This window comes from Nothoprocta perdicaria, unplaced genomic scaffold (assembly GCF_003342845.1).
Source record: "Nothoprocta perdicaria isolate Ctin4 unplaced genomic scaffold, notPer1 scaffold_43, whole genome shotgun sequence".
NCBI classification, from domain to species: domain Eukaryota; kingdom Metazoa; phylum Chordata; class Aves; order Tinamiformes; family Tinamidae; genus Nothoprocta; species Nothoprocta perdicaria.
Genome location: NW_020455677.1, coordinates 1,102,578 through 1,129,744, shown reverse-complemented (window position 1 = coordinate 1,129,744; position 27,167 = coordinate 1,102,578). Strand labels below are relative to the sequence as shown.

The following is a 27,167-nucleotide window of genomic DNA, read 5'->3' as shown; positions in this document are numbered from 1 at the left end:
TTAAAAATCACTTGGGATGACCGAGTCATCTCTTTTCCAAAAGCACAGGAATAAACCTAACATGGGATTTCCAGTATCCCTTCAACACTGGCATTTTGTTTATTATGCAATTGCAAAAGTATTTTTAATTTGTATATCTAGAATCCCCATTTATCACATATACCTAAGCATATATACGTGTTTCTTTGTATATATATCATACATAGGTTTGCACTTTCCAATAACCTTTATAGGGGCTAGATATTACAATTAAATTGTAATAAGATAATTCAAATTCATCTCCACTTTGTGTTTTTTTTTTTTAACCAATAAGTTTCTATTTATTTAATTCCAACACAAATGAGCACATATGCACATGAAATGGATTGGAAACTACACAGAAAAACTTATATCTAACAAAAACACAACAGGAATAAAATTCACAGGATCCACAATCTTTTTGTATATTCCACGCAGATTTGTGGGGAAAAAAAAATATGTCATGTTATCAATATTTTATTTATTTTCAGTTTTTACCTTTGTCCTGCAAGTCATAAATGTAGACAATATAAAATTTTATTTTTAGTTTTTTAGTAAGTTTAGTATATTAAGCTATATTCAGCATCTACATGAAATTCTTATAAGCTTTTAGCAAAAATTCTAGCTGGTATGTGGGAAACTCAATGGTTCTTGGACTCTAATACTATATATATAAAATACCTTTTTTGTTGTTTTATCTTAATATAAATAATGACATACTATTCTTAGAGTAAAAGAATGTTTTGAACCTAGTGCCTGGAATATTTTTGATATTCCTCAACACTTAAGAGTATTTAAATGAGAGAGTACAAAAACGTGTCTCCAGTGTCTCCTTGTGTATAACACAGCACTCGATACTACGCAGAGTATTCTACAGCTAGTTTGGGAAAAGCAAAGCAACCACTATGACATGGCGAGAAACCTGCAACCACCCATGTGCACTGTGAAAAAGATTCATCCAGTGCTGAATCATGATGAGATATTAACATGTTGACTGAAAACACACACTGGAAAGAGCACAGTTTCCATGCTCTGGAAACAGACACTCACTAAAAGTGGGTATTCTAAACTAAAACATTCTCGTAAAAATATCAATGATGTATTTGATCATACTTTTCATGGAGCATTATGCTGTGGATTAAAGATGAGCATTGTTATGCACCACAGAGAAAAACACAGAGTTAAATGGTGCATCATTATTTAGTGCAAACTTACAGACTATAGAATAAAATCTAGTTAGAAAGTCATGGAAAAAAAAAAAGTCTCAACAATATTCTCCATCAAACTCCGGAAATTAAATATGGAGTTTTAAATAAACACTAAAAATATTAATAATATCAGTGAAATGCAGGCAGCTAGTTAACACTAGCAAGTTGAATGTGTAACCACAACAAAAGAATGCCAAAATTTCTTTGATTTATGCTTAGGGCATAATATTTGATAGCACATTTTTCCCAAACACATCAAAAGCAAAAAGCACGCTAGTGCCCGTAGAACCAGAGACCATCAAGGTGTGAAAAAAGTACAAAAAAATAGATAATAGATACAGCAGAAAAGCTGAATGAACTTGCTGTATCAGTATCCTCTACAGAGGATCTTAAACAAGGTCTCCTCCAGAATGCTTATGTGAGGACATTGTGAAAAGTACCTCACATCAAGGTGTCCATAGGAAATAATTCAGAACAAACTGATAAGTGAATAAACGCAAGTTTCCAGGACCAGCTGAAATCCACCCATACAGAAACTCACACACTGCAGATGTTTAACTTGCTGTTTAAATTGATCGCAGTGTAAGAGAACAAAACCATGGCAAACAGTAACATTCTTGAGTGTTATCTGTATAACGGCAAAGAGGTTGAATTATTAGTAAAGGTATACAGGTTAAATATGAAAATGCCAAGTACACAACAAGGCTTCTGAAGAAGGGAAATCCAATAAGCAGGTTCACATGAGTGAGCGCTGGCGTGCGTGCCCTTGTTACAAGGAGAGGCACATGCAGGTGATCCCCTCTCGTCAGCCCTTGTGGGACATCTGGGCACCGTGACCAGGCTCTCCAGTAGAAGGAGGACAGGAACATATCGGAATAGGTCCAGTTACTGCATAGTCTCCAAGCTGGTCATGGGCTGGAGCACAGAGTGAGCACAGAGGGCCTGGGGGAGCTGGGTCTGCTCAGCCCTGAAAGTCAAGGGGAGACCTTATTGCTGTCTCCAACCACCTGATGGGCAACACAGAGAAGACCCTTCAGACTCAGGCTCTTCTCAGAGGGCAGCAGAGACAGGATGATGGACAGCAGAAATAAGTGCAAACACTAGACCAGGCACCCAGAGAGGTGGTGGAGTCATCTTCCATGGAGATGGACAAAACACTTCAGGATGAAAGGCTCTGGGAACCCTGAGCTCTGTGCAGGGGAAGCAGGTGGAGGAATCAAACTAGAAACTCTAAAGGATTCTACCTCCTTCTCCTTCTTTCTTACTTCTCTACCTTCCTACCTGCAGGACTGAGTCTGCCATTCCAGCTCTCACAGGTCTGGGAGGCTTTAGTGGAGGAATTAATTCATATATGCATGCATCTATCTGGCGGACTGCACCCAGCTTGAGATTTCAAGTCGCTTTTGACAAACTGTGTGATGAAAAACTGCTGCTTTCCAGCTGTTATGGGGCAAAAGATAAAAGCTTTTCTTTTTTAGGGAGTTGTATCTAATTAAAAGGTAAGACAGCAATCTTCCATACAATCCCAAAAAGGATCTGTGCAGTTCAACTTTAAGATAAACAGGAAAAGAGATGATCAGTGAGTTAATAAAACCCAATGAGGCAAAAAATCACTGAGTACAATCAAAACTAGAACTGATTGTGAAGGATCTCAGTAGGATCAAGGAATAAATGCAAATTAATTCTTCAGGGGTAAAATGACTATATTATACATAATGATGATTTCCAAACTATCACTATGCAGGAAAGAATTCATGGAGCTAATGTCAACAGTTTCTAAAAGTATCAAGGTAATATTCAAATGGTCATTCAGAATATCCAGGAAATTCCTTATGAGAATAGCCAACAGGATGGGAAGAAGAAACAAAACAGAAAAGCTTCACACGCTTCACACTAGAGCTTATGGAAAAACTATATCTTGAAGTGCACATCAATCAGAACAGCCTAATTCTTAAATGGATATAGTACAATAACTGCAGGAAACAACATCATGAACCACAGTATGATGCAGCTTCTCTGTGAGAAAGTTTTAAACTGACTGTGATCTCTGCCAAGAAAAACAATGACTGATGTGGGAATTGCAGAGGTCTATGAAAATACAGGTACTATGGAGAAGGTGATAGGGAATGGTTATTCACCATTTCTCAAACCATCAAAATTAGAGGGTGCCAAATGCAAATACCAGGAAGCAGAAGTTAAAGTTTCCTTCGCTCTTGTCACGCACACATCAGTAAATGGCAAAAGTCATTTCCATAGGATGTTTTAGACAACAGAAGTTCGAGATGGTTGGAAACACAGTGATCCTCATTTTTGGCAGAGAACCAAGATGGCTTGTTCTTCCAGATTGGAAGAAATTCTCGTTTGGCTTAGGTTTTCTTTTTTTCCTACCACATTTTTACTAGATAAATCTACTAGATTTTCTATCAGCTCTCTTAAAGGCTCATGGACTTCCACTTGGGAGTTGTTTGACATTCCACCACATCTCTGTTAAGTTTCTAATGAACTTACTTTGTTGTATAATTTTTGCTGTCGCCCACTACAATCAATGAAAATATTGATATGACTATGTGCAAATAAAACAAGAAAAAAAGAGTCTGTCTTAAAAACTTCCTTTGAAGTAATAAGGTTCACGGATGTACTGCTGTGCATATAGCAACATGCCTGTAAGCTGGAGACAGATACAATCTTGTCAGTGACTAGCTGGAGAAGAATGACAACTTAACTTTCCTCTAATTAAGACAACTTGCATAGGCAGGGTAATTTTGCTTAACTTTCTAGAAATCATGTCAAGTGTATTTAAGGTAAAAATAAGATAACTTTCCTGATTTAGAGCATGGGAATTTCCTCCTACAGAAACAAATCACCAATTCAAATTTTTCTCAAAGGCCCATCAGACTGGTTTATTGTCAACAGCCAACATTACCTTCAGCCAGCTATTACCTTCAGCAGAACAAAATGTGAGATCTCCAAGAAGTGTCATGCTTCTAGCAGGACACGCTATGCTATTTCAGCATTTTGTTAGCCATCCCTAAACCGAGCTGAGATGGGAATGCATCCTCTACGTTATCTCCTGCTGGCATCTGACATGAGGTTTGCTAATCATCAAATTGTAATTCTCTGCACTGACTAAAGAAATGAAGAACATCCAATAGCACCTTGTTTTCTGCCACTGGATGTGGAGGAAGACGATGTGGATGGAATTACAAGAATCAAACCAAACACCCCATCTGAAATCTGGTTTCTCCAGATGCCTGAGGCTGGTGTTCTCAAAAGCTTCCATGCCCCGCTGAGTCAGGGACATGGAAACTATCTGCAAGGTGGAATGGAAAAATCAATTTATCTTTACTGCAAGTTCTGACTGGCTTGTCCAAATTTCTTTCTTCTGATCTGGGAAGCAGTTTCATTTACAGCCTGGCCCTTCAGTGAACTGCATGACACCACAAAGACATAAAACCTGGTACACTGCTGGAGTAGGTGCCCTCCCATCCCTTTCTAAATTTTAGGTTTCTGAGTATGTGATAACATTGCACCTACTGCAATTTACCTGTCAAATGCAGCTATTGGCCGAGTACTGGCTCTGTACACGTACACATATTCAGGTGAGCCTTGAGAAGTATCTAAAGGGTCATCAGATTCAAGTTCTAGAATACCAGTGTAAAAAACAAAACAAACAAACAAAACGTCCTGTCCATCTCACATCACATCAAATGAGTCACCTTGTCACTTTGGCCAGGCTACTGTCACGGTGTGAGTCTAACTGCTCAAACATCACTGCAAACATTGACTCAGCACTGTAACTGCGTGCCTCTGTACTATTCAGCTTATAAAATCATTACTATTAAATATCTCGTGTAAAAATAACTGTCATCAAATTAGCTTTAAAAAATGATTCAAAGATTCAAGAGGAGAGAGTCTATTTTAACATAAAATTAAAATCTGCAAAGCAATCTTAAGACCCAGGTCACCAGAATTACGATAAACAAACCAGAAAATTATATTTTATAAACTCACTTAACAGGATTTACTAAAGTAAGAATGTAAAAATGAAAAATTGCACTCAGGTTAAGAACATTGTGGAGAACATATGGAGACACATTCAGAAACAGAATATATCTATGTGTGTGTGCACGCGCGCATTTGTGTGTACATACTGAGAAACATGAAAAATATGTATGATCTGTTTACCACTATTATATAAGTTTCAAAAATATATAGTGTTTAAAAAGAAACAAACATAGTTTTTTTTCAATCTATTTTAGGTCTGCAGCATGAATGCTTAATACTTCAGGAAACAACAGCACTCAAGCAGACAAAACTGCGAGGCCAAATTTTCCTGGGAGTAAGGACAGTAACAAAAGACAGAGGCTACAGAAAACAAAACACAACCACAAGACAACGTCTTTCTCGTCTTGATCTTTACCTGTTGTGACATTCTTTCAGTCAAAGGAATAGAGATGAAGCATTTATGACACTGTCAGTATGATACAAGAATGACTATGCCCTATTAAAAGCTTTGCTTTCATTTCTTCGTTTTAGAAGTTGAACTGTATGTAACATTTGTCCTAAAATGATGATTAATAGTCTCATTTTGGGGTTTTTTTTTTTGTTGTTGTTGTTTTTGTTTTTTTTTTTTAATTCCTTAAGCAAGAGCTTCATCTTATCTCAAATTGAATAACCAGAGCAAGTAAGAACAAATAGGGATGGGGATAAAAAGACTCAAGGTTACAGTGAGCCTAATTCTAGAAGTAATTTCCCTCCATGGTCTATTAGAAATCAGTGCCAACTACATAAATTAAAAGGAACACTTTTCCTCTTAGAAAATAATTGCTGTTCTACTAGTTCATGAATATTTCAAATGCTGTAGTGTATTAGGATAAATGTAAATCTAGTCCTCTCTTCACTTTTTCAACACTTTTTTTTCCACCAACGTACTAGAATAAATCTATTTGACTCGCATATTGGACATGCAATTTCCTTTCAGACTGGTTTAAATCCACTGATCTGAAAAGTGCTTCCGACTTAACTCCCAAAGAGGAAAGAAAATACCCAAAAGGACAACGGAATGAAGGAGACAAAGACCATAATTGTTTACCAAATTCTGGATGTCTGTAGATGTTAAAAAGTTTGCCTTACAGAAGGGCTGGCACTAAAGAACATAAGGGAGAACCCATCTTATAACCATCTATAATATTACTAGTGAATTTTTTAGTTCTATATAGTTTGGTTTTAAAAAAGCCTGCTACAGAATTAAATTGAAAGCTAAATTTGAACTGCAATGGACATAAAAAGATGCAATTATGATGAAATAACAAACATGCTGTCACTGGCATCTGAGCAATAGCAAGTGGCTGTGTTACACGTCCGACTGGCACCCTCACACATCCTCAGCAATGTATCTTGTTCTTTGAACACCACCATTGAGAAAGAGTAAGGTGATATAGACTACACTTTCTCCTATGCAAAAGAACCAACAATACAAAAACAAACCTCTTTCACACTAAATAGCAGGAAGCATATATGTCATAACATCGATTTCCCCCCAAACTTATTTTTTAATAACAATTTGTGATTATTAAGATAATGGAAAACCCTTTTTAATTCATTTTAAATGTTTCTCCTTTCACCACTTTGCAAATATCTTCTCTTCTTAAGATAGCCTCAAACCTGTTCAGGGCAACCAGACTTTATCCAAATGTGTTGGTGATATGCTAGACAAATGAAAAAAAAATGAAAAGCAAAAGGGTATAGACAAGAAATGTTTATTGTAAAAGAAAATAAAATTAAAAGACAAAAATGGGTGGGAAGCACAGCACACAGAACTAAGAATTAAAAAAACATCTTACATTCTGCCTTAATGGCAGCACAGTTAATAGGGACAAAGGGACGTCTTGCTGCCTGCCGCAGCCGGAGGGTATTTTTGCAGACCTGGCGAGCAAGTTTTGTCCAACACGTTGTGTGAAGGAAGAAAGCCTGGCGGGTCTTCACGGCCGACTTTGGACTCCCAGTGTTACGAACTGGAGTGCCCTGTGTGGCCTGTCGCGACATATGAGTTCTAACGTGGGACTCCTATGAAAATAAAACAAGGACAAATCATAACACAACATCCACTAAACAAATGTATATAACATTATCAAATATTATTATCATCAATATTAAGTAAAGGGTATTCTTTCTCTACAGAGAATGAACATGACAGCACTATTTCCCTCCTATTTCAGCATCTAAAAAAAATACCCAGAATTGGGTAAATTCATGAGGTTAATAAAATTACGTGCATCAGCACCATGCAAAAACTACTTTATATAAAAAGCTCTACAACAAAAAAGTAAGATCTATTGTGAGTGGAAAATATCAATGCCATTCTAAATTAGATATAGTATAGACCTACTAAAAATTTACATTTAACATGACATTTGACAAATAAGATGACATCTCTCACTGAAAATGCATGAAAAGGACATTTGCCTAATGAAGACCTGGCCAAATAAAGACATGGCAGAGCTCTACACTGTCCAGTTCTACTTAAAGAGAGAAATATTCATCAGTTTTAACACATATACAAAAGCATCCTCTACATGTTGAGACCACAGCAGTCCTGAGAAAGTACCACATTTTGCTTTAGGAATGCTTATCTCCATGATCCTACCTCTGTAGGTTGGTTGGACAGTTTATCTTCATCTGTCTGTGTGGGCATTTTTAGGCCACCATATTTCTTCCAATAAATCCAGCAAGATGCACACAATCTACATTGCATATTAGGGGGGCCCCAAGAATACCATTGGTGAGATTGTGGAGCTAGGGAGAAGAAAGCAGGATAATAAATTGGTGCATCCAAAACAGTAAATCCAAATATTGTAACTACTGGCATTCTGTAGGAGCATTATGAAGATAAATTCATAAGTTTAATTCACTTGGTACAATGAAAATGAGAATCTGAAAAGCCAAAGATATTTTAATAGAGACCTTGTCACAAAAGACAAATCCCTGTAAAAATTCATAAATAATTAAAAAAAGCCCTCTATGCACCCTCCACTCAGTTGCATGTAATTCACTAAAATTAACTTCAATTTATTTAGAGTATGGAAATAATGCTTTATTGTTGTTGTTTTTGTTCTAAATATATATTAAGACTGACAAAAGTCCTAATGGCTAGACAATGACACACAATTTATTTTTAAAAAGAAAAAAAAGCCACAGAAAGGTGAAATAAGAAAATTTTACTTACTATAGCAACTTTCACAAGCCCGACCTATTAGCGAGGCCTGTGCTTGATAAGAAGCTCCCATTGCTCCATTCACTGCAGCAGGCTTCCCATTGTTGCTGGATATTTGATTGGGATTTGGTTTATTGCTTTAAATAAAATGAAAAGTCACCGTTCAGAAACGATTTTCTTGGCTTGTTAATCAACAGTTTACTTCTGGAATTCTGATGAATGGCGGCAAAATCTATAAGAAATACTCTAAACTTCAAGACTAATTATTAAGCTTCAGTAGAATTTTCCATGCAGAAAGACAATTACGTAAAGAGTAGATTCAAATTTTCAGAGCTCCAGAAAATGAAAGAGCAAAAGTTATTACCTAGCATGAGTTGCTCAGCAAGTTATGCAAAAACAAGTCTTCGAGTCAAGCATAAAAATAACCCTGAACCCTCGGCATTACCTGCAGCAAATGTCCTATAGTCACGTTAAAGCTCGCTAAGAATATCATGTATCAGGATATTCTACTCAGCTCATACTCTAAACTAATTTGGTTCTGAGTAGGCTTTTTTTTTTTTTTTTTGTTATATTATTATATTTATTAATCTACTGCTGCTTCAGTGGAGTAGGACTTTACTTCTGAAACAAAGAACACACTACAAGCTAGTCTAAACATATTATTTCCAAAGCTTCCATTTGGTGGGTGTTATTGTGAGTTTTGCTCAGAGAGGTAAAACAGTGCAGGGCTGTGTATGTTGATTTCTAATATCATTCTTCTTAAAGACAAAAATATATACAATATTAAAATGACTAATTAAAACAAACACCCTAAACATCTATATACTTATCCCTATTTCTTCACTCTTCCTGTATGCAAAACCTTTGCTCTATCATGTCTGTACTCCAGATCCAAGCAGTTCAGCCTGTCCCTTTTCACTTCGCTCAGTGAGACACTTTCTTTCACAATTTTCAGATACTCCTTATCAAGTACCTTCCCAAGGCACTCAAGAGAAGTCCCTCGGGCTCAAGGTACAAGGGAAGAAACTAAGAGAAGATTAAGCTTCCCTCCTTAGGATCTGTTGCTTAGTTACCTCCAAAAAGTGACAGTTGAAAGGGACTCTGGTTATGGAGGACAGAACCTCGCTTTTATAGGAAATAATATTTTATGATCAAGTTTTTGAACAGGTACTCATCTCTAATTTATAATCAACTCTATTCAGATTTCAAATGTAAGAATTTAATCTTGAGAAGGAAGGTAACAATCCTTTTGTCCATGAGTGCCCTGAACTGCACAATTATCAAATATTTAACAATTCCTACTCTGTTACTGTTGACTAGGGATTTTTTCCTTGACCCAGAGGCAACAGACAGTAACTAAGAAAACAAAGGGAAAAAAAAACCCTGTATTTCAGAACAGAGTTTATGATGCAATACAACTAGTTTCTATTGTGAAACAGGAATGATATATTGACAGATATTGTCTGAATATTAGAAGAAAACTAAAGAGAGTATTATGCAAAGAATGAGTACCTTCCATAGCCACAGTCTTCCATAAGCAGCTAATTTCCTTAGAGAGTTATGGAACACTCTGACCAGTTGATGCTGAGAATTGATTCATCAAGGCTATTTTCAGCATTGATGAAAACTCAAGCCTATGATGCTGAAGATTATCCAAAATGCACTATCATCAAGTGTTAAATTTTCTAAAAGACGCCATTTTTAGAGGTTTGTTTCTTCAAAGATGAGATTAAAAATTCACTATTTCTATTATTAAATTGGTTTAGAAAAGTTTGTATGAAATACAGAAATGAAGTTCCATTGTATGCAATTTATAGAGGGCATCAAAAAGGTAACATGGGATTTTCAAATTATTTCCTATTAGCTTGCAGGCTCCTGCTGTATGAACACTCATATCAACAGGAAATCCACATAAATGTGCAGGGATTATGCCCATAAAGAGTTTAAAAGAATGTCATCTGTAATCCCTTCTGTTCTCATTATCTTGAGGAAATTACAAATATATGAGACAGATTATATCTTGCTTTTATAAACTACATGTTAACAAAAGCAGATGCAGAACTCAGTTGAGATAATAATTCCTCAGAAGTAACCAGATCTAATTAGTATGGTCTGCTCAAAGATGAAAGATTTTGGGCTGCTTGCTACATTTCATTCATCACTAGAGCATCTCTTGCCTCTAGTTTAAGAGCATACAGCATTAATAAGATAAAGTTGTAACTGAAATAGGAAAGCATCTGATTTCATTTTATGCAACTACACTAACAACTGTTTCTATCTTGAAATATCATATTTACACAAATGTGAAATGTTCGTGCTACAGAGATTCTGAAACAATTATTCCAGAGGAAAAAAGAAAAATAAGGAAAAAAAAAAAAAAAAAAAGAAGAAGCTTCTTAAATGCTAAGGCCACGAGCAGCTCATGTAACCTTGTAAGTACCTGATCAGCTTTCGCAGTACCTCTCATCTTTCTCAAACAGGCAGTTAGGAGGTCAAGACAAAGACAAAATGCTGAGTCAAGTACAAATGCTTTGCTTAAGGCAAGAATTTATCACATTTTTCCAATTATATTTGGTATATAACAAGTACAGAGAAAGTATTAAAAACGAAGACTAAGAGAATATCTGAATGTTAACTACATGTAACTGCATGATATTATTTCAATTCTACCTGTACATTATTCAAATAAATGACTTGTTGTACTCACTAGGTGGGGATGTATACTTGTTTCAATTTACTTTCTGCTTCAGCTGCTTTCAGACGTTTCTAGTAGAAAAATTAACACATTAAAATATTTCATTATATTCAATTATGTAAATTCATAAAGATACACACAATCCATGTCTTAAGTATTTTTATTTTATACTGTGATTCCACAAGAGCCTCCAAAATAAATGTAGAATTCAAGATGAAAACCACGAGAAACAGGAGTTTCCTATTTTTATTATTCATTTGAAATTATAGTATATTGCCTTTCTGTAGTAAAGCCTACAGGCCTCAGCGGATTATGACAAACGTGTAAAAGCAACTACTACAATTCGTATCACAGACATATATGACATTGATGTTAACCCTTGTAGGAAAATATATAAAATCTAAATATAAATGTATTAATATAAGTATGTATAAATAAAAGTCAATATAAAATGTAAAAAAAAAAAAAATTGTGAATGTGCACACAATGAGTCAAGCAATCCAATACTTTGTGAGTGTTCCTCAAAGCTCAAGACTAAGATTTTCTAAGCAATACTCAAGTCTACTGAATGTTAGAAAGACCTAAACATTTAGTTTCTTAGATGCCATTCAAACTAGCTCAGGAACACAGCAGCAGCAAGAAAGTTATCCTGCTACCAAGAAATCCTGTGAATTTACTAAATTATGACTTACTTCATGTTTTGGTTTGCACTCAAAATATTGTGAGTTTAAGATAATGCAGTTTGGTGTGACCTTACAGGTCTACAATACACAAAAGTGTTACCCTCGACATATTTTCAACACACTTGCAACTAAAAAGAATAACAAGAATATGCCATAAAGAACTTGTGTTTCCTTCCTTACATTTCTTTTTCTGAGCAACAAGTTTTTCCCTCCCCAAGACAAACAAACCACCAAACAAAAATAAAAGCAGGGGAAGTCCTTGAGATGACACGAGTCAGTACAACAATATGTTTTTCAGCATTGGCATGAGAAATACTGAGTGCAGATGTTGTTTGTCAAGATCTTCTCTCTGTTCACTTCAATAAAAGGACAAAAGGGGTTGAACAAGCTCCATTTCACTAAAAGGAAAAGTAAAATTGAAGGACACTGATATCCAGCAATAAGTCAATGGTACCTCTCTGCTTCTCAAGATTCCCTCTTTCTTCAGCATGTGTTTAATACTCAGACCTCCATTTCTCCTACAGCAGCCAATTCTCTCCTCTACTCCCACTTTCGGTAGCCAATCTTTGCAAGATCCCCAGTCCAGGAACCCAGGAAGATATTTCCCATGTTGAGAAAACCACCATCCTCTTTGCTCTGAGGAATCTGAGACGAGTTCCTAGGCTGATAAGGTTAATGGCTGAGAAGCTGGAGCAGGCTTCCTCATGGAAACTCTTGCTCCTCTCCATTTGAGGAAGCTGCCTGTGTGCCATCCATCACTGTCCCTCTCCTGCGTAAAAACTGCTCTTTCTCTGTTTCTCTGAGGAGGATTCAAGCAGTCCTTGCCACCAAAACTCAATTCCCATGGGGTAAGAGAGGCTTTTTGCTGCTCACCTGTGTGGTTTGAGCTGCTGCACTGACCTCCCATCTCACACCAACCACACGCGGCCCAGCTCCAGGCTTGGGGCACCTCTCTGCCTTCAACAGGCCCACTGCCCAACTGCAGCCATGGGACAAATTTCTTTGCTTTTTTTCCCCAAGAGCGAGTTAAAAGAACAGCATCTGCCAGGCCTCATACACCGGCAGCTTTTCTGCTGAGAGCACTTGCTCAGCGCTTCAGCAGAACAGCCCTCAACAACAAACTCCTTCTACCTCAGAGCTTCGGGCCAAGGTTTCCACCCACAACTCGATTTATTTTTTTTTTACCCTCTTCATATTACACCTGACTACACATGTATTTGGCATTCAAAGTGAAGAAACAGGCAACGCTACAAGTTAGGAGACAACCTGCATTTCACCGAGACACTTAAGAACCTAGGCCCACTGTACAAAGAGAAATAATAAATCCCAAACCTATCATCAGAGCAAAACAACAACAAAAAAAACACAATAAGCTGAAAGAAATTATGTGGGTAGCTTTGAAGCAGTGTCAAAAATTAGAGGCACTTGCAGAAAGCTGTATGGAGGCCCTGCTCGCAGCACTGAGGCCAGTACACACATGAACTACATTTTAGCATACCTTTAATACTGGCACAGGGCCTTTACAGAATGCAATTTTTGCAAGTCCTTTCCTCCTTTATTTGTTAAAATGAATCATATACTTTCTTCTGCAAAATAATCACATAGTACTATTTTAGTATAAGCTGTATTTTTATGCACTAAAGTGGTAGTTACCATCGCTCCTTAAAAGCGACAGGAAAAGTCACTGCTTGAGTTCACCCTGGTCGATCTACTTGTCAGGAGAGGTACAGGAAGAGAAGCAAGGATGCAGAAATAAAACCATCAACAAATACCTGCAGCTCTGAAATGAAACCTGAGTCTACTGGAATTTGAAGAATGAAAATTGGCTAATCTGAAACATTCAGAGAAAACATAAAACATGAGAACTGATTATGCAGAGAGTTTAAATTTGGTAGTGAAAGCTCCTCAGTACCATGGGAAAAGGCTGGGGGTTGAAGCTAGGCCAACTGAGACAAGAAACAAAACTCCACTTTGCAACAGTAAGCATTATTACTCACTGAAGCAATTTAACCAGGAGAAATGATGTTTCTGAAAGGCTACATCTGATTTTAAATACCAACTATTTCAAAGTCTTACAAGGAAGTATTATACTTACAAGGAAATATTATAGAAGATGTCAAGCTAAATAATCTCAGCTTTTCATTCAGCCTGCACAGCTTTTACTCAGCTACTCTGAGTAGGGAAAATTGAATGGTATCTCTTCACTAGAGAGCATTTGTCCTGATTATCAGCTGACAAATATCACAAGAAATAAGCATTTTCCTACGTAAGTAATGTTTTCAACAGCGAAAATAAACAGGAAAGAAATGTAATATATTGTGGTCGTACAGGACTTTGAAGTCAGCTGTTCTCTGGTCTAATGAATGAACTTGTAGTAGTTTTGCACAGTGAATCCTCTGTTTGCACATACTCTCCTTTTTCTGCTGAAAAACCCCTGTAAAAGATTGTTGCATTGAACTCTCTTTTAAAGCAGAAAGCTATGAAAGGTAGTGGTCATGAAAAGTGCCTGATTGCCAAGAATCGACACTGAATGCCAGAATTAATTTTGCTAGAGAGGTTCAGTACAGACAGAAAAAATGTACATTTCCTTCCACTTTCCCCTTACAATTTCCCTTCACCTAGACTTCAAGTGGCTGCTGCCAAGCTCTGAGGGCAAGGCGGCAGCAGCATCTCCATCCCCATTAAAACATCACCTTTAATCACCCAGCAAGAGTACCACTTAGGGACAATTATGGCACTGAAGTCTACCCTATACGCAGCCAATTCACATGACAAAATAAGCAGATAATTAAATAGAAAGTTTTAATATTAAGTCACGTTGATCTAAAACACAAAGACTGCATTTTGTGCATGAATAAGATTCAAGTATGTACATCAACATTTTCTTTTCCTGTTCTCCCAAGCTGTCCTACCTCTCAGGCATGACATTTAGAGAAGAATGACTCTGAAATTGCCACTCTTTCACTGAACATATATTCTCCCAGTATGCATTCAATCATCACAGCTTGTTCTGGTATGAAAAAAAAAAATCATAGATACTATCTTTACTGAACTGTATTATTTTTGCTATTCCAGAACAAACTAAACAACGGCAGGACAAAATTCTGACCTGTTGTGGTAGGAGGGATTATAGAAATGTTGAGAAAGAGATAAATGAACTAATTCTGCCTATAGTATTTTTATTATTGCTGATGATGAATGACCCTGAAAGAACACCCCAACAGTATTTAGGGTTTAATGCCATGTTGGGAATTAGGATGTTACGAGTTTACTTAAGGATAAGCAAAAATAGACACTTATGTCTGTAAGAGTATTCAAGTTCTGGGTAACTGTAAGGCACTTCGTAGGATTTCTAGATGATCTTTTCGTATCTGAAGTTAAATATCTAATTCTGCAGAGGGACCCAAACTCAACAGAAGGCTAGACACTGCCTGCTGTGTCTACAGAGTTGTAATGAAGCCCCAGAGCAAGCTTCCAGAGCAAGTATTTCAGGGAAAAAATAAAAACAATCAAAAAAAGTAGGAAAACAGAGATCAGTCTCTGAGCAACCTAAACAGGCTGGCAGGTCAATTTTCAATTCAATTTTATCTTTACTGCAAGGCTTTCAGGTATCTGCCTCTGATCTTTGAAGATCCTCCATTGCTCTCTTAAGAGCAACTCTTAAGCTAAAAACCTGCAGAGCAAATGCCTGCTGGCAATACCTTCTTAAAACAGAGAGTAATCATGCCAAAGAAGTGCTAAAAAAGTCAAACGAATGGAGACCTACTGAAAATACATTCTTTAATACACAGCAGAACTATCTTTTATTTGTTTTACTTCAGCACTAAAAGGTCCTTCTCATAATTAAGACTCTACTCTGCAGCACAAGACTTTTTACACCCTAACAAAGAGATTCAGACACACTTTCCAAAAAACCAAAGAAAAAGAACAAGCTGAGGCAATCACCCTGCTTCACTGCACACATTGCAACTACATACATAACAATTGTGAAAATAATTGTAAAAATCAGACATAGAGCTGAAATCACAATGTAATATTTACTTTAAATATCCAGTCATTCTGTATTACTAGCTGTAAGGCAGAAAGTAGATACCAACTTAAGTGTCAAATCATAATGTTAATGGAGATTTTTTTTTTCCAGGTGGGAATATTTAAAATCCTTTGAGATCTAAATCACGGAGTATTACAACACGGAGTACAATACATCAAAAGCACTAATACTCAAGTTTTGCTTAAATCTGCTTCCAAGACCCCAGCGTAGGCACCCAGCGTGTTCTTATCCCGGCTGTGCTGCACGGGGACGAGAGCAGCTGAACACTTGCTCAGAATGACACCGTGATCACTTTGCACACAATGTTCTCAACTTTTGCTTTCAAATCCTGATAAAACCAAATTAACTTCTTATCATGGTCTGCCAAGAAAAGGTTCATAACATTAGGAACTATCTTTAACAGAACATATTTCTCCTTTCCTTCAATCCCATGTACAATTTAAGAGCTTAATGTGTTTGCTCTTCAGCCTACCTCCTTCCTATTCATATCAAGAAACTGGAATTGTGTTGCTATAGATTAGCTCTTTGCAGGCAGCTGATCAACTTGAGGCACCTGAGGATTTGGCAACGTATCCTGTGGACACACAAAACTGTTGCTCTGTAGGCAAGAGCATTAACGTACTAGGCGTAGGTGCGAGCCTACGCCTCGCACATCATGTCTTGACGACGACCACAAATTAATTTTTATTCTTTAATCATTTTTTTCCCTTCATTTTTAAGAATGACAGACTTGTTCATGTTGAAATAAATATTAAATTACCTGTTGCACATATCTGTCAGTGGTTTTCCACATGTAATAATACTCAATGATGCTAGTCAGTGACTTCCAAGGGAGCTGAAAAACATTTTATACAAATTAAAGGGGTTCCATGAAATTGCAAAGTCCACATGTTATTAAACATATATTAAAAACTCATACATATGATACATAAATATTAGAATGTATATGCATTAAATTCCTTTATTAAGATTTACTTCTAAGAATAGAGAAACCTTCTTTACAGATAACATGCTGGATTAAGGCGATATTATATGCAGGAATTATTGTTTGGATTTGGATATGTAAATCTTATGCCTCAACTAAATGATATCTCATGTAATCGGAAACATAGAAAGCATCTCTATTATAAAACATATCAGATGGAGAACAACATTCAGGACTAAAATAAATCAACTTGACAAGAATGTGTTGGAGTCTCATGACAATTTTACGCTTAAAAATACATTAGTCACAGCACTTAATTCACAAGTTCTTCAAGTCCCATAAAAACTAAATGGCTCATATAACATAGCTGATCTTCCATAAACTTTTGGAACTTTTTTTTTTTTATTACTACTAGTATAAATAATGTGGTCTGTGAGTTTGTGTGCACATATTCATTGGAAAAGCAAAGACGTGTAAGCCTAAGCTCAGGGGAGAAAATGAGCCATAAAGCAGCCATTTGTAATTGTTATAGAATTACCTAATCCATTGCATGAATTATCTCAACCATTTAAATTACTTATTCTCTCACAGAAATCATGCAATTTTTCTTCATAGTTTGAAAACATGCGACTATTTCACAGCTAGTACTTTTCAGAAGCATGCATTAAGACCAGTACATTTTTTTGCTTTCCAGAGTTAAAGTTGGGAAGTCCCAGAAATCCAGATGTGGAAACTTATCTTTCCAACCCTGTGGACTCCACTCTGGGGCTTTTTGTGCGCCCCAAGCCAAAGGGCAGGGCAGGCTCCGGAGCCCTTTAGCACCAGAAGAACCAGCTGCCTCTCCCTGCATGCAGGAGCCCATGGGCTGTTCCTGCTCGTTTGGCAGGCTTAGCAGAACTGAGATTTTCTTCAACCTCTGCCTTTCCAGAGCTGGGATGCATCCTGGAGCTGGGATGCAGATCCAGGTTCACCTGTTTACTTCTGAGGTAACACACCACAGTGGTTAAAACTTTGGTCTAAACCAGAGCAGCTTTGTCCGTTTGCATTTAATCTAACTTAACCTATTCCTATTTCCTATTAACACATTAAATACCATGAATATATGCTGCATCTCCAGAAAATACTGGTTAATACTTTTATTAATGGTTTTATTACTGGTTAAGATTTTCATTAATACTTTTTAAAATTAATTTTGGCTGTGACAATAGCAACAGTCCATAGGCAATTGCAGTCAATTACAGAAATTTAAGGTGCTTTGATTAGATAACCCTCATCCTTTTAGAATTTGATTTGCAACTCAGAAATTGTGTTTACTTGACTATGAATATTCTATATTCTAAGTATCTAGCTACACTCCTAAATGATAAACCCTTGTAAAGGCACAGGAATTTTCCAGAGGCTGCTCTTAATGGCCACAGAAGCTGGAAACAGCCACAGAATAATGTGCTCTCATTATCAATTCTGTTAAACACAAGCTGAAAAGAATACAAAGGACATGGTATCCATGTCATGGCATTTTGTAGGAGGAAGCTAACAACAAGGTATCAGCCACAGATAGCCACAAAGTGGCAATTTTCAATCTCAATCATTTCTGTAAGGTAAAAATGGAGCATTCAGGTTTGTCTAGTATGAAAAACTTAGGATTTAAAAGCGTTTAAAAATGTGCATAAGTTAACTTTAAAACATGTTTCCATCGTTTTCTGAAGTTGGAATCTTGCTCCTGTTTTATTTATGTGACGTGTGCCCAATTCCCAAGGCCCTTCCAGCCATATCTGCTATGTGAAAGCTAGAAATCTCTGAAAAAGAGTGATAATGAAAAACTAACAATTTAACAAGTAATACAGAAGACACCACAACAATTGTCCCTAAGACTGAGGAAAACAGTTCCCTTTAGAGCACATAAAATATTCACTCTTTCCATTCTATTATCCTGGAATGTGAAGTAACTCAAGTCAATCCAATTAACTTTCAAAGTTAAGGTTCATTAGGATTTACATAGGTTCTCACCTCAGTAAATGGGATTCTATAGCAGTTGATGAGTCAACAGCAGATGAAAACGAATGTTCAAAGGCTGGACTGTAATTTGATAATATGCAAGCTTCTCCTGTCTATTAAGAAAGGTAAACTCCTTTACACCATTTAATTTATGGTAATTATCTTGCTAACTAATATTTAATGTTTATACCTCAGTGCTTGAGTTGCACTTTGAACGCCAAATAGTGCCAGTTATTATCAGTTGCAGGAAAAGTAAATGAACATGCCCTTTAGGGAACAGTAATGTAAGGGCTGTGATCGCTGTTCGTGCATTTTGCAAATCCAGGCTCCTTCTGAAAGGGCAGTTCTTGTAACCCCGTGACTCAGGTGGGTGCTACACAGATCTTCTGCTTTAACTTATCATCACCAACCACCCCGTCACACGCACAAAAACCCACCTGTGCTTTGGCACTGTCATGCTACCTGCTCAGATTCAAACTTCAGCTCTGATGCTGATGTGTTTTTATCTCTTAATCAAAAGATATGCATCCAAAGAGTGTTTAGTGAGGTTAATGTTATGGACGTGCTACTAGCAAAATGGCTGTTTTTACAATAAATATAATAGTAACTTCCTTTTCAGTGACTAGCCAGTGAAAAGGAGGATTAGAGCATATCGCATTTACTAAAGGATAAAAGTATTCTCACAGGTAACTGTAATTTAAGTTCTATAAATTCACACCCACTTCACCTTGCAGGAACTTGTTCACACAGGGATGATCCAAATCTCAAACGGGTTCTTTTAAATGATTACTTTTAGCTACATGTTTGCCCTTAAAGCTCTATACCTTTAGACCCATAGACCTAGCTCTAGACCTTTAGTTCCATAACAAGTGGGAATACATAGAATACACTCGTACACTTATATTTTCTTGATCTAAAGCAGAGCTACCCATGAAGCAATTGTCACACTTATGTATATATTGAACATTTTCGGCCTTAGGAATCAGAACGAAGCATACAGATATGACATCTGTTAAAAATGTCAGTTCTTCAGAAAAATAGCAGCCTTCACTCAATTATTTATCTATTTCATTTTAGAATTACCAAAGCAAAGGTATCTACCATCAACCCTCAATGCTAAACTTCTTCCCAGTATCCTATGTGCCTTTTTGGGAAGGACTTCCCCAGTCCTACATCAGGCACCTGTATCATACAGCTTCTAAATCAGTGTAATTTTCTTCCCAAAGTCTGAACACCACCAGCCAGTGCTAATGCAACATGGACTGCAATTTGCAAAGAAGCTGAATTTTCAGAGGCCAGCAAAAAAATCTTCACAAAAACCTGTACACTATAAGCCTATTTCATTAAGAGAAAAGAAGACTCTGCAGAAAGCAACAAAAATCACTAACAAATTGCTGAAAATGCCAGCAACAGGTGATTAAAATTCAATTTCATTACTTTGCATTAGATTTCAGCAAATTAAAGCTTTGCAAAGTCTGATATTTCAGAATCAGCATGGTTAAAAGATATTCTAAAACATCTCTTTTAATTTTCAGAAGTGCCTCGATAACGAATGTGTCAAAATAACTCCCTGAGTGCACTTTAAAAGCTATCTGAATAGGGATTTCTCTCAGTTAATCATAGAAGGAAACCCCGGAGTTTCCACAAGCACTCAAGGGAGCGAGCTGTGTAACTGATAACGAGTATCAATGGAGCTCATGGAAAAGTTCTGAAAAGTTTCCGTAATTTCAGAATCTTCTACGAATTTAGCACACTAGACACCCTATCACCAGATTATCTTCTGCCAACATCTTTCCAAAGAATGGCACCGGACAAAAAAAAAAATTCATTTTCATCTGAATTATGTACATGTTTGTATATATGTGTGGATATATACATATCTATATGCATGTACATAACTGTTAGTTACATATATCATATGCATTGATTTCTCCTCCAGTCTTTCCAACCCACAGAGCACGATGATGCTCATGCATCCAAAAACCCCTGCAGCCCGGTACTTACAAAGTCTTGTCGAATGTCATTGAAGTCCTTCCCGTACTTCTCCAGGGCTTCTTCAAATAGACTGGCTTCTGATGCTGACCACTCTTCCATTTCATCTCGACACAGAACAGGCCCCCCGAGCGGCACAAGGACGCTGATGGCGCTGCTCAAGTCGTAGTTGTGCTTGTGCAAGGTATCCATTGCATGAAACTAGCACAGGGAAGGGCACAGCAGGAAAACTTGTTGAATCAGAGAGCAGCCAATTGCAATCAGTGCAAAGGCAATGAACTATTTGCTACATGCCGTGCAACAAGCCTTAACTAATGCTAGTCTCAGAATCTATCCTGATGTGATACATTTGCTGTAGTGAAATGTAAGGAAAATCTATATTTTTCTATTACTTAAATTAGGAAAAAAAGTGCTTTAACAAAATATTTATCTAAAATGACAACAATTAATTAGCTCCTGCAAATTATTAGCAAATATTTCTAGAGACGCTTTAGTTGGTAGGTTGCAAGTAAATGGCATACTGTCTGATGAGGTGCTGAAGAGACATTTTCAATTAATAACAGCTCTAAACAGTAGCTAAATATGCATACATCTAGGCACTCGGTATCTTCATCGTTGGGGAAGGAAACCATCATTTACTCTTATTTACTCTATTGACTATCATCTCACTTAGACACAAACAAGGCTTTTGCCCTTGCCAAACACTGTTTCTGTAGATGACTAACAAAGTTGCTCTGTTTTTTGTTATTTTTTTTTAGTAAAAATAAAAGAAAATGGCAAACAAGCAGGTCATGCATTCTTCATTCACCCCGTTTACAGCTATCTCTGAACACTGACACCAGCAAATGATAGGGAATGTGAAAAGCAAGTAGGTAGACCATACACAGGGGAGATGAGCAGCACCAAAGAGCTTTCTGATCCGGCACCCCACAAAGCCCCTATTAGAGAGCCTTAAATTGTGGTGCTGAAGGAGATATTCGTAGTATGAAGCACAACCTGCCTGTAAAGTACACAGCTGTGTAACATCAGGCTCTGACCTGTCTGGTCAAACTGCCAGGGTAGGAATGATCTTGCACTCTGTGTCACTGTAGAGCTTACTGAGCGATTCCAGTGGAGTTTCTGGATACAAGTGCACTGCAAATAATACATCCTCCTAATCTACTGCTCTCTCCTAGGAGTGGCTAAGGTCTTTCTTCAGCCTTCAATATATCTCTGGGAGAGCTACCAAGAACAGGATCTGAACCATTTCACCTGCAAGAAGTAACGCTGCCTTTATCCTACAGTGGGTCATTTTACACGGGGTTCGAGTTAGGTGGATGAGCCCTGAGAAAGAACCATTCTTAAAGAGAAATTCTAACATGGAGATACTACGTAATGATGCCTAAAATACATAATCTTCAGATTAGGGAACATAAAATACATGACTGGTTTATTACTTATCAGCTAGTCCATGAGCAAACCAGGCCTAAAGATCAAACAACATATGCATTACCATGGTTTAAATCTCACCACTTGTGGAGGGAAAAAAAAGAAAAAGCAAGCACTGAGCATCCTCCAAGCAGCTGTTAACTTCAGACCTATGCAGAATACCACTGATAAACAATTTTCTTAAAAAACACAAACAGAAGCAAATAAATCAGGATCATGCTCTTGCTTTACATTCATTTTGGCATCTACAATAAAAATCAACTCCCGTAAGTCCTCTTTTGTTATGCAGAAAGCGACACATGGAAGCGACTCAGTCGATGACCCTGCTGCCTTTGCTCGGCCCTCTGCGGCAGGAGGTCGCTGGCAGCTCCTGCAACAACCACCGTGGCTTTCCGCACGTTTCTCAGCCCCCACGTTCAGATCCCCACACTGCAGCACATAAACTCTACTGGCAAAAGGAAGGGCAGCCTGAAGACAGAACTGGAGCCCCAGATGAAAAGTCCTGGAGGACGTCCTGTTTTATTTGCTTTTCCCAAAGACCTGAGGACCACAAGTCCATGCAAGTGGTGCATGAGGAGCAGCTGGGAGGAGCTGTCAGAGCTCCAAAGTGGATCCCGGAGAATGACCCTTCCCTAAGGGAGCCTGCCCAGAGCCTCCCTGTGCCAGCAGGAAGGGATTAGCCCAGGTGGCAGGGAGAACTTAACTGGGAGCTTAAGCAGGTGGGAAGGCAGCACACACCTGGGCAGTAGCCATTTCAGCAGCCTGGATACTATAATAGTATTTTAAACAAGTTTACAGCAGGGCCTACCTATACAGAACTCTTATGCAACTCGTCAGAAAGTTTTGCTATATGAAATTCCAAGGACTCTTGAATCAAAATATTGTTTATTTTCAAGAGACACCAGGGAATAAAACTGCCTTCCTTCGTGTAAAGTAGCAGGGGCTCTTCAGAAGGAGGCCACTGTGAGGAGACTGACAGTGACAGAGGAGGCTGCCTGCTCTGGTTGGTGCCTCTTGCCAATGCACACACTGCGTGGCACGTAGGAATCCAAGACAATAAGTCTTTCCAGTTCTTTTCCTTATCCAGTTTCCTTATAAAATGGGTCATTGGCTCTGAGAAGACAAGAAATCTGTTTCAGGAAGCTGTAGGTCTCTCAAATGTTTAGCGTTGTAAGAGGAAAAGAGCATGAAATCCTACATGGCTTTGAGATGTTATGGCCACTTCTACCATCTAAGAAGGAAGCCCACGTGGTTTCACACCCTTCAGGAGGATATTCCAAAGGACTCAGCAGTTTCCTGTCTTGTCTCCTATCTCTGAGATAAGGAAATCTGATAGTAACCTCCTTGCTTAGGCTTAGCGTGAACATTCACTTTCAATTTACCCATGTTTATACCCCGTGCACTTTTTTGTATTAGTCTGTTTGCAGTTACCTACCTGAACAAGCACCGTTCCTAGTGTTACATTAATGAAACACACCCCGCCTGCAAATTTCTGTAAAGTGCTGCTCAAAATATCCTCCCAATTAACAATTACGTGAAAGAAAAACTACTATAAAGACAAATAGGCCTTAACTTAGGAGGAAGTACATTTCTAAGGAGCAAAAGGATTTAAAAAGCTGAGGGGGCAGGAAAATGAGAAAGAACAGACGCAATAATTAAACCTGGGGCGGCTCCTCTGGTGCCTCATTTTCAGATGTGCCTTTCATTAGGTGTAATGGAACTTAATGGATCATTTGCAAGGGAGAAACATTTATACGGCACTCAAACACTAAACGTGTCCCTTTATTAGCAGCACTGCACACACACTTTCAAACAAAAAGAAACTGCTGTAGAGATAAATCGATTACATTAATTGCTGAATACTGTAAGACAGACATGCATTCCATGGGAATTATTAGAGATTTTCAATCTAATGAATTTTTAATAAAATGAAAAATGTTAATCCAGAGAACTATTTAGATGGGGAAAAAAGTATAAAATATTTAATGTGAATGCAATCATGTCACTAAGGTCATATCAAAAGAGAATAAGCATATTTTCAACACAAAAAAAAATATCTCGAGTATTACTGAAAACGTTACATTTGCCACTGCCTTTATCACCCTACAGCAGTCCAGGCCACTGTCAGTCCCCGAGTCAGTTTCCTGTTTAAGAGCCCAGATATGCTCTGTAAAGTGCCACAAGTTAAATATCTTTCTCATCATACTAATGAATATATTTCACCCAAATTACAAAATTTGCCCTGGTGGGTCAGATCAGCGACCCCAGGCAAACGTTCTGCCTTCGCCAGCTGCACCAGGAACTGTCACTGCGAGAGGACATGCAAGTCTCATCGCATCCCGAGGTTTGTTCCCGCTTCATTCCCAGCAACCACCACCCTCGGGAGGTGGGAACAACCTCACAGTAACCCCTGCCCATGCTCACGGGTAACCAGTCACGGACCTGTTGCCCAGAACGTTTCTAACCCCCTTTTTAACCAGCTGATATTGTCAGTCTTTACAGCACTCAATTCCAGAATTCCCTTCAATTCTCTACTCATCGAGTAAAGCAGTATTTTACCAATTTTAATCTGATCTGTTAGCTTCATCCAATGCCCTCTAGCTTTATAACTCGTAATATTTGTAATACTTGTAATATTCGATGAGCTCCATGTGACCCTTCACTATTATATAATTTTGTATAGAACTCTTAAAATAACACGCTCCTTTCTCAGGTAAGGCAAAATCAAATTGGATTCTATCAAACACTAAGACCTTGCTCTCGCATATTTTTTCACAGCTTTTCCTTTGCTCTGTAACATACATATATATACATACACATATACACACACACATATATATAAAATATATAAAAATACAGGTATATATATGTGTACTTTAACTTTGTCTGGAAGATACAGTCATTAATGTAATTAATATTTCAACATCCTAAGGAAACACCCTAGGTACTCTTCCAAAAGTTGCTTATAAAGTCTGAAGGTTTATACTCCTTACAAAATCTACAGACTCACAAGTATTTATATTATGACATTACCTAGAGAATGCTCAGGGTTATTCCAATACAATTTAAATCACACTATTGATCAATTGTATTGAGCGAAACTTCATGCAACATATATTATCCACTGCACACCACTGCTGTGCAAATTGTCACATTTGAGCACATTAAAAGTACATTTCTATTGAAGTCAATTGATTTACAGTATGATCCCAAAGGGCAGCATTAACACTCTTATAAAAAACCCAAAGGATTATCTCCCATATAAATAGATATCCTGCAAGCAGGTATCCAGGGGAAAGCAGACTTCTGGAGAACAGAGATTATGGAGTAGCAGATTTTATTGAATTCCAAGATTAAAAAAAAAAAAACAACAAAAACTTCACAGGGATTTTAACAAGCCACTCACCAATGTGATGTCTCGGGAAGCAGCAGCCGCACTCATGTGTAAACTAGGTTGCCTGACAGAGCTACTGCAGTCCAGTGCTCGAGCAAAGGTACCAACCGCGCTACGACAGAGACACAGTAGACAGTGAATGCACAGGAAGTTTAACCTCTTCTTTTTCTTTCCATTTTTCATTTATTTATTTTTTTTAAATCAGACTCTGTTATGTCTTTTAGAGCATACTTTTAAAATAAAAGGCACATATAATTCCAAGGTTTCAGCACCTTGCTAATAAAGGGTGATTTATTTAAAAACAAATCAACAAGCATCCCTCCCCAAGGAAAAATATTCTGCTTAAGAGGCCACTTGCTTGAAAAGGCATGAAAAGATACCCACAGAATTCTAACGCACCAATTTTGAATTTATTAAGAAGTCAAAGACGCCAGTCTTTGCTTTTTTCTAACTATAATTACTATAATTAAATATAAAAGCCTAAATACTTTTAAACAAATTTAAATTTCTAAATGAGTCAGCGAAAAAAAAAAAAAAACCAAAAGGACTGTCATGGTCCTCAACTGACTTCATTATTGGAATTACAGGTAAATAAGATGGGAATTACCAAAGCGAGTCAGATGTTAGTAATCTCCTATCTACTGCTTGTGCTAGTAAGGCAATTAATGCATGCTGACTATGACTACCTCCAAACTGTATTTTTGTCTCAAGTTTTAAGTAGTAATAAACTAAATAAGTCTCTCAACACACACAATAAAAAGCAGTTAAACCTTATTGAAATGTACCAGTTTTTCCCAGAATTTTACTACTTTTTTTTTTTTTTTTTGATTAATGGATTGTACGTGGCATTAATGAGGTTTCAAAGACAACCACAGCAACAAAAGACAAGGCCTAAGGATGGAGGATGAGTGTGATAGTAACTGTTCTAGTTTGCAAACTGTGTCTGGAAATGCAGCTATCAAATAACAGGTACTGTAAAGGGAAGGGTGAATAAGCAAGTTTTACATACATACAACATAGGACAAATCAATAAAGATGCAGTGAAATATGAGAAAGATTACAAGTCAATAAAGCAGGTGCTGCTCCAGGATCCCAAATCAGATAATGACTCTTGCAATATATTAAGTCAATACGATACTAGAAAAAAAAGTGTTTGTTGCAGTTATGACATGATGCAACTCCCTCTAAACTCAAGGACATAATCACACCAGGTAATATTTAAGATCACTGCAAACCTTTTGACTAAGGAACGAAGCTTCGCTCAGCAATTACCCTCCACGCAAGGTATCAGTGTGGAATTATGCCAGTTAGGACTGTCACTGACACTGAGTGACAGGCTAAAAGTCTCATGTCAATGCATGCCATAGCTTCTGCACTCAATGATAAAATAATGTAAGGTTCATCAAGAGTTTTATTTGGTAAGGTGTACTTCTGATCCTGAAGAAACCAGTAACTTATAAACGTTATAACAATTTTATCTTGCATCTCAAAACGTTTAATAATTCAAATTCTCTGCCAAAACTTAAGACAGAGGTAAGATTAAACAGCAGTGATTCACACTCTAG

At 37.4% G+C, this 27,167-nt stretch overlaps 1 protein-coding gene across 1 annotated transcript in view; it reads right to left on the bottom strand.

Moving 5' to 3' along the window:
• Window positions 1-27,167, bottom strand: part of MTA3 (metastasis associated 1 family member 3) — a 138,927-nt gene that overhangs the window by 41,462 nt on the left and 70,298 nt on the right. Inside the window, exons 9-15 of the mRNA XM_026046234.1 lie at window positions 25,615-25,714; window positions 20,793-20,981; window positions 16,629-16,703; window positions 11,147-11,205; window positions 8,452-8,576; window positions 7,873-8,021; window positions 7,070-7,292 (exon numbers count right to left, since the gene is read on the bottom strand). Of these exons, the coding sequence (XP_025902019.1) occupies window positions 7,070-7,292; window positions 7,873-8,021; window positions 8,452-8,576; window positions 11,147-11,205; window positions 16,629-16,703; window positions 20,793-20,981; window positions 25,615-25,714 (920 nt within the window). The remainder of the gene's footprint in view (window positions 1-7,069; window positions 7,293-7,872; window positions 8,022-8,451; window positions 8,577-11,146; window positions 11,206-16,628; window positions 16,704-20,792; window positions 20,982-25,614; window positions 25,715-27,167) is intronic.